Raw genomic sequence first — 14,886 nt, 5'->3', positions numbered from 1 at the left:
ACACTTTGAAAGAATAAGATTACAGGGAATATATGTGAATTGCAGGAAGTATCAAGAAGTAACAACAACCAACAATAATACCAGTATGTATTGGGAGGCGAGTGTGAAAGACAGTGTGTGTTTGTGAGAGTGAGACACACAGTGTGTGTGTGTGTGTGTGTGTGTGTGTGTGAGAGAGAGAGAGAGAGAGAGAGACACAGTGTGTGTGTGTGTGAGAGAGAGAGAGAGAGTGACACCATGTGTGTGTGAGGGAGAGACACACACGCTGCCCCTTTAAGTAGATCGACATTCACCAGCCTGAGGCCTGAGACACAGCAGCAGCGTCAGCAAACTCTGTCCCATGTCCCACTCCTGAGCCCTGTCGTGTTCCCCGCCCCGCTCTGCAGAGATGGGGTACATGGGTGGGGGGAGGGGGACTCCCTGACATCAGCATCTCCCCTCCCCCTGACTCTGCACAGGAAGCAGGAGGCTCCCGGGAGCCGCTGGCCAGGGGCTCCAAGGCAGAGGGCAGGAGCAGCGCGGCAGTGGGGGGAGGGGCACCTAAAGTGCGCAGCACTTGATAGACTGCTGGGTGTCCGCGCAGCTGCTGTGTGACCAGGGCCAGGGGTCGGCACCCAGGGTCAGCACTTGGGGTCCATGCTCACTGCTGCACAGCAGGGGTTAGGAGTAAGTGTCCTGGGCCAGCACCCGCCAAAGCCTGCTGCTGCGCAACCAGGACTGGAGGTCGGCGTCCAGGGCCAGCATCTGCCAGAGCCTGGGGTGGTGTCTGCTGCTGCATGCCCAGAGCTGGGCATCTGCCCCGGGGCTGGCGCTGGGGCTAGGGATCGGTGCCTCTGGCCAGCACCCACCAGAACCCAGCGTTCACATCCAGGAGCAGTGCCCAGCGTCAGCAGCCAGGGCTGGGGGTTGGAGCGCATGGCCAGGGGTTGGCTGCCGCCGGGGTTTGGGGCTGCACTTGGGGTCCATTGTGATGAGCATACACGTGTTAGTGTACCTAGAACCATTGAGCCAGGGCACTAGGACTGTGCTTCGTTGACAATAAACCCGGCCAAGTGCCTTTGCTACTGAACCGAGTCTGTGGTCTTCTTGGGCAGTTCGACTGGAGTCTGCTGTACTGGCTACCAGGCCAGAGCCGGTGCAGCACACAGAGAGAACACACACACAGCCAACAACTGACACCAGCTCCTACCCATACCTTCCATAGTGGGAGAAGGACTTAGCTACCATTCTCCTACCTGTATCTTTAACTACAGGGCTGCAACAAGATTTTTTCCTTTAAATCTGACAGGCTTTGTGCATGGTATTTCCATGGAGCACACCCAACAGCATGCCCTAAAACTCTGCAACTTACCAGGGACAAGGGTTGGAGGCTCAGACAGACACTTTTTCCATCACACAGCAAGTAACAGTAAAAAGCTGGTGTGCTCTAAACATCCCCCCAGTCTGCAGGACATGCTGCAATGTGCAAGTTATCTGATTGTTCTGTTCCTCTTTGCTATGCTACATTAACACACCCTTCGGCAAGTAAGGTGAAGCACATGAAGACCAACCAAAGCCCCCTTTACCTCTGAAGGCTGGTTCTGTAGAGGGCCTCTCTATTGCCAATGTTGCGAACCAGCAGAGTTTTCTGAGTGCTGTACTTGACGGGGCAGGTGGAGAAGTTCAGCTGGTCAGGGAAGTCCAGTATTGCCCGAGCCCCTATAGCTCGGATAGGCACAATAAACTTTTCTCTTTCCGTGATGCAGGTTACCTGGTGGATGTAATCCTACAGGGAAATAACACACACATCAGTCTGGTAAACTCAGGCATCGTTCCCACAAGAGAGTGAGCAACAGAAGGAATCCAACTGGCTTCATGGACAACAGAATCCACAGTTACCAGAAGGGAACATTAAGGCATTTCGGGTTCCGTGGCCTTCACTCTTTGTATCATGGTTTAACAATTTTTCTACAGTGTATTCTTCCCAAACTGGGGACAAGAATTGCTCCCAGTATTTCAGGTGTTAGCAAAATAGCACTATTCCCTACTACTATGATTTATTATCAATCGCCTTTATAGAGACACGTTCAAAAACGGTACCAATTTTTCTGCAATGGTAACGTAGTGAAAGTACATATATTGAAAACAAGCAACTGCAAGCATGTTCTTCACCTAATCCTAATTGCCTTTTTGATACAGTTAATTTGGTGAGACAAGTTAATTTCACTCCCATCCTTCTCCTTGACAAAAAACCCCTAACCATCCAATCCCTTTTCTTCCCCATCCCCTGCCTCAGCTGGAATCTCGCACTCAGATTCCCCCAAACTGGACATGATAACTCTTGTTCTTCCCAACATCCTGTGATTCTTTAACCTTCCCCAGCTCCATCGGGGCCCTCCCTTCCTTTGCTAACAGTTCCACTGTAGGGTATCTTTCATCAGAGCTGGCAGTCTGTGCCGAGACTGAGTGGCTGCTGTAACCTCATGTGTTTTGGGGCTTCCCTAGGTCAGAGGCGCTCCCAGGATACACTGTGTATCTGAGATCCTAGACCTGATGGATGGGTCTTGTGATGGGGCATGCATATCCTGCACTGGAGCGGGAAGGATTCACCCCACACTATGGGTGGCGGAAGTCCTGTGCTGGGCATGCTCCAACTGCTGCCTCAGTACAAAAGGGAGCAGCCCAGCTCATTCTGGGCTCCAGCTGAAGAGCTGCCACAGCCCTTGCCTGCAAGAGCCAGAGACCCGGAGAGCTCGATTGGAGGCCTGGAGCCCAAGGAGCCCCAGAAGACCATCCACGCTGAGGAGCTCTGGAACTACGATAGGAAGAGACCCAAAGAGGGAGAGCAAGTGGTATCTCCCAGCCGAATGAGGTCAGCGTGTTTCGGTGGGATTCCCCGCTGACCCAGTGATGAACCACACCATCACTGTTAGGGCCCCTCCTACCCAGGCCGTCACCCCCCTGCGGGTGGCCCCACCTTTCCCCACCATATTGACTCTGCCCTGTGTCCTAGGGCCACCATATTGACTCTAGCCATTAGGCTGTGCTACCCTGTGTCCAAAGGCCACCCTATTGACTCTGGCCATTAGGCCGCACTGCCCTGTGTCCAAGGTCTGACATATTCACTTTGGCCATTAGGCCATGCTGCCCTGTGTCTGAGAGCCACCATATTGACTCTCGCCATTAGGCTGTAACCCCGGCCTCTGGGCAGTACCGTGGTCTCCCCAAGGGCAGGGAGAGTAACTGCGGTTATATCACCGGCCTGCCCTGCCCCAAAGCGGGGTTGCGTGTGCATACACCGCGACAGGTCTGCTGAGACTCAGACATCCAGAGATGCCAGCAACGTTAAGGTTCCTTGTTGAGGGTTTGAGACTCAGAAGATAATTGGATTTTGAGGAGAAACTGATAATGGCTGAAAGTCCAGGTTAGCGTTGGGGAGATCAGGTGATTGTCTTTGAAGGAAAGAAGGAGAAGGGAAATTGGAATACTAAAGAGCGGCAGTGCTAAGGAAGGTTATCAGTTTGTTAGAGGGAAAGAGTTAAGGTTTCATCTGAGTCCCATTTTCTCTAACCCATGCTCCCATCTACAATCACACCATTATGGAAGCCTCTGATTAACAGTTTAAAAACAAAATGGTCTGACATTATGCATTTAAAATGTTGACATTCCATTATGTAATATAATATGACAGAATGTTCTAATGGCTTTCAATTCCAGTGGTATGACTTATTTGTCAGTTTGCAAATGAGTCAAACATTCCAAACAATACACTTTATTTCACTGCACCCAAACATTCAGAAAGACTCAACGGCTAAGCAATTGTGATAAAAATATCTGATACTCCTATTTCGATACACTGTGAAAGGGAATAATTCCAGGCACTGGATTATAGGGCTCACAAGTGAGACCTCAGAGTTTGCTAGAAATTACCAGAGCCTATTCTGTTCATTACAGCAGCTGAATAGCAAAACCAGCATACAGAAGTAGTTGTGCTGAGATGTTAAGCCCAGTTACCAGGGTACCCCAAGGGCATGCGTCTGACGAAGTTGGTATTCACCCACGAAAGCTTATGCTCCAATACATCTGTTAGTCTATAAGGTGCCACAGGACTCTTTGTCACTTTTTAAGGGTATCCCAGTCATTCCAATTGGGTTGGATCAGGTCTTTAGCAAGGTTGGCAGCTCTCACTTTCTTTGTATACTCAGATGCATGTTCCTGATAATGTAGCCATGTGTATATTTTATCATCCTGTAAAGATCAGCCAGTCTCCAATGAAACACCAAACAAGGTGAGCACAATAATTCTGGTGTTGAGTTGGGGGGATGGGGACGATTTGAGGTTTTATTAGTTCAAAAGTGGGATGAATTGGACAAGCCAATGAAGAGAACAGTGAGAGCCAACCCTGCTGCAAATCAGAGATGCTCAGTCTTCTCCCAGATTGCTCTGCCAACACATGCCAATCACAGCACACCGAACTGTGGGACTCTGAGGCCTTGGCTTTTTCAGAACAGAGCTGGACAATCCGGCCCAGCTGAATGGTGGTTTGGAGACCTGGACAAACACAGCTGGGACCAGACTCAAACCAGCAAAATCATTCTACTATAAACCAAACAGATTTTAGCTTAGCCTCCAGAGGTAAAGACTTTGTGTACTGAGGTAAAATCTTGGTCCAACTAAAACCAATGGCACAACTGGCAACTGGCCCTACCTCCCAACCATCTTCTGTTCTTAACCTGAAGAAGTCTGTGATATGAGGAATGAAAACCAACATTGCTCTAAGAAACAATAGTCTAAATTGATAGACAAGCCTGCATCTTATTAATAATTCTGCCATTACCTAGCATTTCTATAGCACTTTTCATCAGGAGATCTCAAAGGACTTTAAAAAGGAGATCAGTATCATTATACTAACTTTACAGCTGGGGAAACTAAGGAACAGAGAAGGGAAGTGACTTGTCCAAGATTACTCAGCAGGCCAATGGCAGAGCTAAGACAAGAACCCACATCTCAAATTGAGGTTAGTGCAGTGCTTTATCCACTAGGCCACACTACCTACTCATTTACCATTGTGGTGCTCTTTCATGGGTACTTAGAACTATCAGTGAAAATGGTCTCCTTGCTACTACTTCTGTTAAACAAATAAATGGCCCCAGGGTTTTAACTTAGACACATTTCTAATGCAACAACAATCCTTCCTAACACTGTATTACCCAGTACATGGAATCACCTGAATGACACATTTCTTCTTAACAGTGCTGTTTTCTCCAGGTCCTGTCTAGTGTAAGATAAACCCAGCCACACAGACACATGAACAGGTTTAGAAATATTTTATTACCAGAGCTGCAGCAGCTAATAGTTTGTGCATTTTCATGGCTCTCAAGCCACACGGACTGCCAGCCCAGATGGGATTCTCAGGTTACAACAAAAGACACTGTTACATTCAGCATCAGAAAATTGTTTTTTAAAAACAAATTTCAAATATTCAAGCTGCAAATTTCAGGGGGATTTACTCTCTCCAGACATGGAAAGATAAACCAACATTACATTAGCTGTGATGCTGTTCTGCACATTCACCTGCACCAAACCTGAATAGTTTGGCACTTAATCTGCAGTCTAACCTTCTAATAAAAAGAAATGCTAAGGGTAGCCAGTGTGAATTCACTGCACCTGTTAGCTGGGTACTTGGCATTCCTGACTATTTATATCCTCAGGAAGCTGTATTAGCAAATGACAGGAAAATGTACATCGTATTATCATGTTGGCCATGCTGATATAACCAGGGCGTTGTAAACCCAACTGGAAGGTGAATGCCTTAGGAAGCTTAGGAGTGTTGCAAATTACATATCTGGTCTCTCTCCCTCCATGTGTAAGGTGGGCAGAGGAGGATGCAGAGAGTTCAGATCAACAGGAGGATAAAGAAAAAAAATATTCCTATAGTTCAGGGCATTTGAGAGGAAAGGGGCACTAAGAAAAAATCATTGTCAAAGTCAGTGCAGGATAAAGGACTGAATAAATGGACCAAAATAATAAAGGGCCAAATTCTGCTTGCCCCGCTCAAGTGTGTGAACCCACTGAAGCCAGTGGAGGTCATCATGGTTCAGATTCTGCCACCTTTATTCCAGTGGGTCGTATTGGGACTACTGACACTGACCTAAATGGGACCCTTTGCAAAGTAAAAGACGGTTCAATGTAAATAAGGGTATCAGAAGCAAGCCTCATGTGATTGAGGTGAGCAGGATCTGGCCTCATAAAAATGAGGTTACGGTTGTTCTTGTCGAGGAGCTAGGCAGTGTTTTGGTTTTGAAGGTCAAGCCTAAGAACGGGCACTGGATTGGAAACGATACCAGTCTCACTTAGGTAACTCCATTGACTTCTATGGACTTGTCTACATGGGGAAAAAGCCTGGAGCAGCTAGCATGCATTAGCTACTACAGTAGCTCAGAGATATGGACACCTCGGGAATGGAGGTTGTCCATAACTCTGAAATGGTCCGTAACCAGTGGTGAGCTGGAGCCGGTTCGCACCGGTTTGCGCGAACCGGTTGTTAAATTTAGAAGCCGGTTTAGAACTGGTTGTTAAAAGGGTGGGCAATTGGGAGAGGGAGGTTTTTTTTCCTGTCGTAACACTGGCCCGTGGGCCACATCCAGCCCGCGGGACCATCTTGTCCGGCCCGCTTGAGCTCCTGGCTGGGGAGGCTCCCACGGCTCCTCCCCCGCCTTCCCATCTCTCGCAGAGCCTCAGTGTACCGTGCCGCCGGCACCAGCACTCTGGACCACTCCTGGGCAGCTCTGCAGCTCCTGCTGCTCTGAGTGGCATGGTAAGGGGTGGGGCTGCGAGCTCCAGCGGGCTGCGGGGCATCTATACACGCTGCCCTGAGCAGCATGGTAAGGGGGCCAGGCCAGGACTGAGAGGAGGGGTTGTATAAGGGGCAGGGAGCGATTGGAGGGGGCAGAGGCTCTGGGGAGACGGTCAGGGGCTGGGGAACAGGGGGGATTGGGTAGGCGTGGGAGTCCCGGGGTCTGTCAGGGTGGTGGTGGATGGGGTCGGGGCAGTCAAGGGACAGAGAGCGGGGCGAGTTGGGTAGGGGGTGAGGTCCTGGGGGGCAGTTGGGGTGGGGGGTCTCAGGAGGGGGTGGTCAGGGGACAAGGAGCAGGGGGCGTTGATGGGTTGCGGGTTCTGAAGGGGAAGTCGGGGGCAGGACATGGGTGGGGGTTGGAGGAGGGGGACAGCTGTTTTGGGAGGCACAGCTTTCCCTACCCGGCCTCTGATACAATTTTGCAACCCCGATGTGCAGAGCCGGCTTTAGGAAGTGCCGGGCCCGAGTCAAACAATTTTGACGGGGCCCTGGCAGGGATGGCTAAAAAAAAACATGTAAAAAAACACGTGGGGCTTGTACGCACCGGGCGGCGCTCCGAGTCTTCGGCGGTGGGTCCTTCACTCACTCTGGGTCTTTGGCGGCACTGAAGGACGTGCCGCTGAAGTGCCGCCAAAGACCCGGAGCGAATGAAGGACCCGCCGCCGAAGTGCTACCGAAGACCCGGTAGGGAACCAGTTGTTAAGATTTTGGCAGCTCATCACTGTCCGTAACTCTGAACAAGATGATACAGACTTCAGCCCCAGGGGAGTTGGGGCTGTAGCCATTGTGGGGGGCACCAGGATTCCCAGCTGGGGGGCTTAGGGCTTCTCCGCCTTGGGAGCACAAGGGCTCAAGGCTTTAGACCTGGGAGAAGTGATGGGGCTTGGGGCATCAGCCCTGCAGTTCCATTCCCAGCTTCAGCCTCGCGGGGGGGAGCACTGGGGCTCGGGTATTCAGCCCCACAGGGGGGTGCCGGGGCTTCAGCCCCATGGCGCCGTTCCTTTCTTAAGCCCCACGGGAGGTGCCAGGGATCGGGGCTTCAGCCCCGTGGCTCCGCTCTTGGTTTCAGCCCGGGGGGAGTGGTGTGCCAGGGCTCGGGGCTTTAGTTACGGGGGCAGCGCCTGGGCTGAAACCAGTGCTCCCTGTGACGGGTTGGACCCCCCTTCTGTGTGCCACCTGATGTACTGAGCCTCCCCTGCTCAATCAGCCTGGGTTCCCTCTCCCTGCTTTGCTGGATTAGGTGCTGTGGCCTCTTGCAGCACACACACACACATCCCGCTGCAGGCACAGATTTAAGTCAGCTCTGTGTGAGAGGCTCCCCCAGCACTCACGTGCACACCCCTTTTTGGGAGATAAACCCAAAATAATACGGTCTTGCACAGTATAGAAAAGTCTGCACAGTGCAAGCTCATAAAAACCTGCCCTCTTCCTCAATGTGAAGAGAGATGTGCACAATTCTTGCCTCCCAGTTATAAATTGTACAAACTGGGTTATATTATAAACAAGAAATCAGTTTATTAACTACAAAAAGTGAATTTTAAGTGAATATCAGACAGAACAGAACAAAGCAGATTACTGAGCAAATAAAACGAAGTACGCAATCCAAACCAGACAGTCCCTACGCAAAAGAATAAATGGACACAAATCAGACGACAAGAACTACAACATTCAACCAGTTGGAGAACACTTCAATCTCCCTGGACACTCAATAACAGACTTAAAAGTGGTAATTCTTCAACAAAAAAACTTCAGAAACAGACTTCAATGAGAAACTGCCGAACTGGAATTAATTTGCAAACTGGACACCATCAAATTAGGCCTGAATAAAGACTGGGAATGGATGGGTCACTACAAAAACTAATTCCCCCCTACTATTACTCACACCTTCTTGTCAACTGTTTGAAATGGGCCACCCTGATTACATTGGCCTCATTACCACTACAAAACTGATTTTTCCTCCCTTGGTATTCTACTGTTGAGAATAGCCCACTTCCACCTTAATTGAATTGGCTCGTTAGAACTGACCCCCCACTTGGTAAGGCAACTCCCATCTTTTCATGTACTGTGTATTTATACCTGCCTACTGTATTTTCCACTCCATGCATCTGATGAAGTGGGCTGTAGCCCACGAAAGCTTATGCCCAAATAAATTTGTTAGCCTCTAAGGTGCCACAAGTACTCCTCGTTGTTTTTGAGGTTACACAATATAATTTCTTACCCTAAATGTTATTTTAGGCAGGTTGCAAAGTTTCTGTGGTTGAGAGTTCCAGTTATATTTCTTTTCAGATTGGACTCCTGTCTCAGGCTGGACTGCCCCCTGCGTTCCCTTTAGGTGGCTTGGGCAGATCAGCCATGGAGAGGAGGTATCCTGTTTGCCTTCCTCCCACCCTTAAATAAGATTTACATAAGGTGGGAATCATTTGTTTCCCAAACTTGACTACCCTTCCCTTTCAGTGGAAAGTTACAAGAAGTCCCAGAAAAACAACAAGGAGTCTGGTGGCACCTTCAGACTCCTTGTTGTTTTTGTAAATACAGACTAACTCGGCTACTCCCTGATATAAGAAGTCCCAGGTAATGTTTAGTATCAGGTGACAAGACCACCTGACCTGGTAGTGTCACAGTTACGTCTCTGGACGCCTCCCAGGTGGGAGAGAGATTAGTATCTTCATGGTCTTGTTGTTCCCTTCCTGATGGCCCACCAAATCTGATGGCCTGTCCTCTGGTGGGTGTCTTCCCAATACACACCCAGTTGTAATTGTTACATAGTCCATATTCCTAACTTTAGATACAGAAATGATACATGCATACAAATTGGATAATCACATTCAGTAAATCATAACTTTTCTAATGATACCTTACAAGACCCATCTTGCATAAAATATATCTCAGCTATGTCATATCCATATTATAAGCATATTTCCATAAAAAATATGGAGTGCAACATCACACTCCCCTCATAGCTAAAGCCCCAAGCCCCGGCACCCCCTGAGGGTCTGAAGCTGGGAACGGAGCCGCAGGACCTGGGGAAGGAGAGGAGTGGGTGGGAAGGCATAGTGGAGATCTGAGGTCCAGGGGAGGAGAAGGGCATTACCCTATGAGCCTGGGCCCAGAGCTCCCCAGAGCAGAAGAGGGGAAAGCTTGTGGTTCTCTGATGTGAAGAGGTCCCAGCACGGTGTGCCCTGCCGATGAAAGATGGACCGGAGAGTGGGGTCCTGGAGTTCCCACTCGTGGTTGGCGTGGAAGGACTGGCTGATCCTGTCTGTCAATAAGTTGCTGGTGCTCAGGAGGTGCACAGCATGAAGGGTGACTCTGTGCCGGAGGCACCAATTCCAAAGAAGGAGACCTCCGCACAGAGGGAAGGAGACCTGACTCCGCCCTGTTTGTTGATATATACAACCACCGTCATGTTGTCGGACAGCAGTTGAATATGGCGGAAACAGAAGGGCAAGAAGGCCTGACAGACCAGGCAGACCGTCCATAGTTCCAGAACGTTGATGTGCATTTGCACAACCCTTTGCTGACCAAAGTCCTTGTGTCCGGTGGTCTGTCGAGGTGGACGCCCCAGCCCATGAGTGAGGCATCTGTGGTGAAAGTGGTGCTGAGCATGGGGGACATGAACGTAATGCCTGCTAGAACCACAGATGGGTTGCACCACCAGGGGAGGGAAGCCAAAACAGTGGGAGGGATGACAACCGGGTGGTTCAGGGGGTCCGACTGTGGGTCGTAGACATAAGGGAGCCAGAGCTGAAAACAACACATATGGAGACAGGCAGATGGCATGACCACGGTACAGGCCACCATATGGCCCATAAAGGAGAGGCACTGATGGACGGCAATGGAGCATCACGATAAGAGCACGAAGCAGTCTGTGAAAAGAAAGGCTGTGACAGAGTCCAGGTGTGCCCCTATGAAGGTGAGCATGTGGGTAGGGGCAAGAATCGACTTTTCCTCATTGATGCAGATCCCCAAGCTGCCGAGGAGGGCTCTGGGGGTCCAGATAGTAGCAAGGAGAAGGGGGAAAGATGGTGCCACACGGAGCCAGTTGTCCAGGTAGAGGAAGAGGGAATGGCAGAGGTGGCACATATAGGCCGCCACTACCGTGAAGACCTTAGGGAAGATGCGGGGGGCAGTTGCAATTCCAAAGGGGAGAACGGGGAATTGGTAATGGGAACTCCCCACCTGGAAGGGAAGGAATTTGCGATAAGCAGGGTGGATGTCTATGCGGAAGTATGCATCTTTCATATTGAGAGCCGCAAACCAAGCTTCACAGAGGAGGGAAGGGATAATCAGGGGGAGGGTGACCATTCTGAAGCAAAACTTGCGAATAAACTTGTTCACAGAGCAGAGATCCAGAATGGGACAAAGACCACACCCTGTTTTCAGGACGAGGAAATAGGGGAAATAAAAACCACAGCCATGGTAGTGCTATGGCACGGATTCTATGATGCCCTTTTGGAGCAGAACCACGGGTCAACAGAAGGACTGTATGTCGGTGGATAGGACAGGTGCAGAGAGTCTGGGCTGTAGGACCAGGCAGGAGAGAAGGCTGTGTCCAGGTCGGAGGCCACTCAGATTCAGAAGAATGGCCCCTCCCTTGCTGGACCATCGGTGCAAGCTGAGGTCCAAGAGGGTGGTCAACAAGTAGAAGGATGGAGCATGAGGGGCTCGTCCACTGGAGAGTGTAGTCTTGGAACAGGCAGAGGTCCAGAGTGCGGGGGAGAGCCAGCAAAAGGCAGCACGAGCTCAGCCAATGGCGTCAGGGGTGATAATTGCCCCAGAATGCGCGGGACTGGGTGTGACTGGCTGGAAGGTGCTGGCAGTATCGATGGTGCCAAGGGCAAAGGAGGAGGCCCAGGTGCTGGAGCAGAAGATGGGGCCAGTGGTGTACAACGGTATTTGGAGTGGTGCTCCGTACGAGCCTTCTTAGGAGCAGGAGCATCCACAGTTGCGCACAACTTCTCACCCGACCTAACACAGCTTGGGGAGGTAATGCTGCATTTAGAGACGGTCCCCGTTGGGGAGCTGCCCTTATGCCCGTGCTTTTTGTGCATGAAGTGGGGCTTCGATGGGTGTGGCAGTGCTGCCAGTGCCACACGGGAGGGGCCCAGTGAAGTGCTCACCTCTGTGACAGGTGCTGTTCCAGTGGGTCGGTCGGAGCTGGGTCTGGCTGCACATGTGGGCGCATCACCTCCTTCATTAGACATTTGCGAAGGCAAAGTTCACGAGTTGCTCAAGTCCGGGATGGAAACAAGCGGCAGATGGAGCAGCAAGAGAAAACGTGGGCTTCACCAAGAGAGTAAAGGCAACGAGTGTGCTCGTCGCTCACTGAAAAGGAGTGAGGGCACAAGGCACAGTTTTTGTAGCTGGCAGAGTCCCGGGTCGGGGAGAAAAAAACCCTGAAGGGGAGAAACCCAAGGAAAACAAACTAACTACTAAAAAGTAACAGACAACTATCTCACTAGAAACAATATACAGCAAAAATGAAGAGCAGTTCTCTTAGCGAGCTAAGAGCAGTGAGGAACAGGGGTTCCGACTCTGGCCAGGCAGCAGTAAGAGGGAAGTGGAGCGGCATCAACCCGCACAGCCTCTTAAAGCCTTGGACATGTCACATGGTGGATGCACAACACACGTGCAGGTCAACAGACACTACTATGAACAGTTCCAGCTCCGGCGCGTGGCACGCATGAGCACCTGCGTTTGGAATCCACATAGGGACCGTGACTCGAAGAACTATTGTTTCAGGATCTCTGCAATTTGAGGCTTCATTTCTGTACCAGTTTGATGATTTGCATGTTTTCATTTCCTAATGGCATGTCTAATCACTACCCAATGGGCCAGGTGGCTCTCATCTGTCAGTTTAACTATATGATTGAGAACAAATACTGAATGTAAATGGGGGGGGTAGCTCCCTTTTGTGGACACCCAGCCAGCCAGTTGGCTGTGGAATCCCTCTTGGTGGTTGTTCTCTACTTGCTTTACCTGTAAAGGGTTAACAAGCCCACAGGTAAAGGAAAGGAGTGGGCACCTGACCAAAAGAGCCAATGGGAAGGCTAGAACTTTTTAAAATTGGGAAAAAACTTCCCTTTGTCTGTGTGTTGTGGTCCTCTGGGAAAGAGGGGAATAGGGAGCAGTTATGCTGTAAGAAGCTGAAAGCCAGGTATGAAAAACCATCAGATCATACCTAGAGATTGCTTATCTGAAACCCCAGCTATGTAAGTAAATTAGAGGATGTCTAGAAAGACGTGATTAGGTTTATTTCTGTTTATTTCTTATTGGCTTGTGGACTCCTCTGTGCTAACCCCAAATGCTTCTGTTTTGCCTGTAACCTTTAAGCTGGACCTCAAGAAGGTTATTCTTTATGTTTTGTTTTTGTAAGTGGGTTTTTTAAATCTAGCAAAAGCTGAAGTTCCAGACGTATTTTCTTTCTTTTTGTTTTTAATAAAATTTACCTTTTTTTAAGAACAGGATTGGATTTTTGTGTCCTAAGAGGTTTGTGCATGTTGTTTAATTAGCTGGGGGCAACAGCTGATTTCCTTTGTTTTTCTTTCTCAACTCTTCCCCGGGGGGGGGGGGGGAAAGGGCTTGAGGGTACCCCACAGGAAGGAGTTCCCAAGTGCGCCTTCCTGGTTTCAAAGGTGTTTTTTGCACTTGGATGGTGGCAGCATCTATCCATCCAAGGTCAGAGAAGTTGTAACCTTGGGAGTTTAATACAAGCCTGGAGTGGCCAGTATTAATTTTTAAAATCTTTGCGGGCCCCCACCTTCTGCACTCGAAGCGCCAGAGTGGGGAATCAGCCTTGACAGCTGCAAAGAACATCACCAGGTCCACTTCAATGTAATTAAAAGTCAGGCAAGAATGTAGAGGAGCACAGCTCCATGGAGGCAGGACTGTGGAGTACTGGAAAATAGTGCAGAGACTCTGGAGATCTCATAAATACCCCATGACAGTTCTGCTGTGTGGGGGACATCCCCCTCCCACAAATGAACTAACTCTGCAATTAGGGACTATGTTTTCCTTGTCCTTGATAAGGGGATAATTTGGTCCCAACTCAATTTTACAGAAAAACATTCCTCGAAGTGAACCTAAGTGCTTCCTTCAGGAACCCTGCCCCTGAAGATATATTAGGAATGCCTTCAATATGCTAAAAAACATCTCTAACAGGCTGGACTGAATTTTAAAAGGAATTAATTCTGCTAATTCAGTAACTCTTTGTCCTGTCATAGTTCATATTGATCAACAAGCATTACTTCAGTCATCACTGGCGGCAGTAATGAATTTTGCAAACTCTCCCGTCTAAGCTGGTATTGCCTGAAAAATGTGGCATTGTTATGGTGCAAAGAGTAGGTGTGGACGATTGAATAAACTGTGCTGTAAAATGTTTTATATGCCTCTTGCTTTCCCTTTCATTTTCCTTTATCATAATCTATTAATAATCCTGAAGGACACACGTAAAACGTGAAGATTCCTGTCCGTTGTTTATTTGCCCATCAGCTCGGCAAAGGTTTCCAATTAGACAGATCCTGTCAGACAGAAATACAAGAGCACCCTGGAACACATTACAGAACGAGAACACCCACATTAAACAAACAGAGCCATAAAACACAACAGTGTAAATGAGAAGCAATTAGAGGAACGAACTGGAATTGTTGCCAAGTGGAAAGATTTGCATTTCATATTTATAAAGCAAATGCCAATAAACAAAGATACATATCAGCTATTTATTTATTTACTGACTGCCCAGTTGTGTGGCAGACCAGAGGGCTAAGAGATAATATGAAAATGCTCATTTTTCAGGAAGAAGCCGCATGGCACATGGCATTCCAGCCACTGACAGCGCCCAAATTCCTTTTCTTTAGAACACACAGGCCCTGATCCTGCTCTGTGCTATACCTCTGTAAATCAGGAGTGACTCATCTGAAGTCAAAGTTAACCAGTGTATGTAAGATCAGACTCAGGCCAAGAGAATTACGGGTAACCAATAATAACAGGAAAGATCTCAAATAGAGAAAGGCTAGTGCTTTTTAAAGTACCACACTTAACCAAGAGTCACA

General features: G+C 49.1%; 1 protein-coding gene across 1 annotated transcript in view; it reads right to left on the bottom strand.

The window, feature by feature from the left end:
* Positions 1-14,886, bottom strand: part of HYDIN (HYDIN axonemal central pair apparatus protein) — a 372,923-nt gene that overhangs the window by 340,704 nt on the left and 17,333 nt on the right. Inside the window, exon 5 of the mRNA XM_034788808.1 lies at positions 1,566-1,765. Coding sequence (XP_034644699.1) covers positions 1,566-1,765 — 200 coding nt within the window. The remainder of the gene's footprint in view (positions 1-1,565; positions 1,766-14,886) is intronic.

The sequence above is a fragment of the Trachemys scripta genome, chromosome 13, assembly GCF_013100865.1.
Source record: "Trachemys scripta elegans isolate TJP31775 chromosome 13, CAS_Tse_1.0, whole genome shotgun sequence".
NCBI classification, from domain to species: domain Eukaryota; kingdom Metazoa; phylum Chordata; order Testudines; family Emydidae; genus Trachemys; species Trachemys scripta.
Note: the sequence above shows the minus strand (reverse complement) of the source record. Positions and strands in the feature narration are given on the sequence as shown.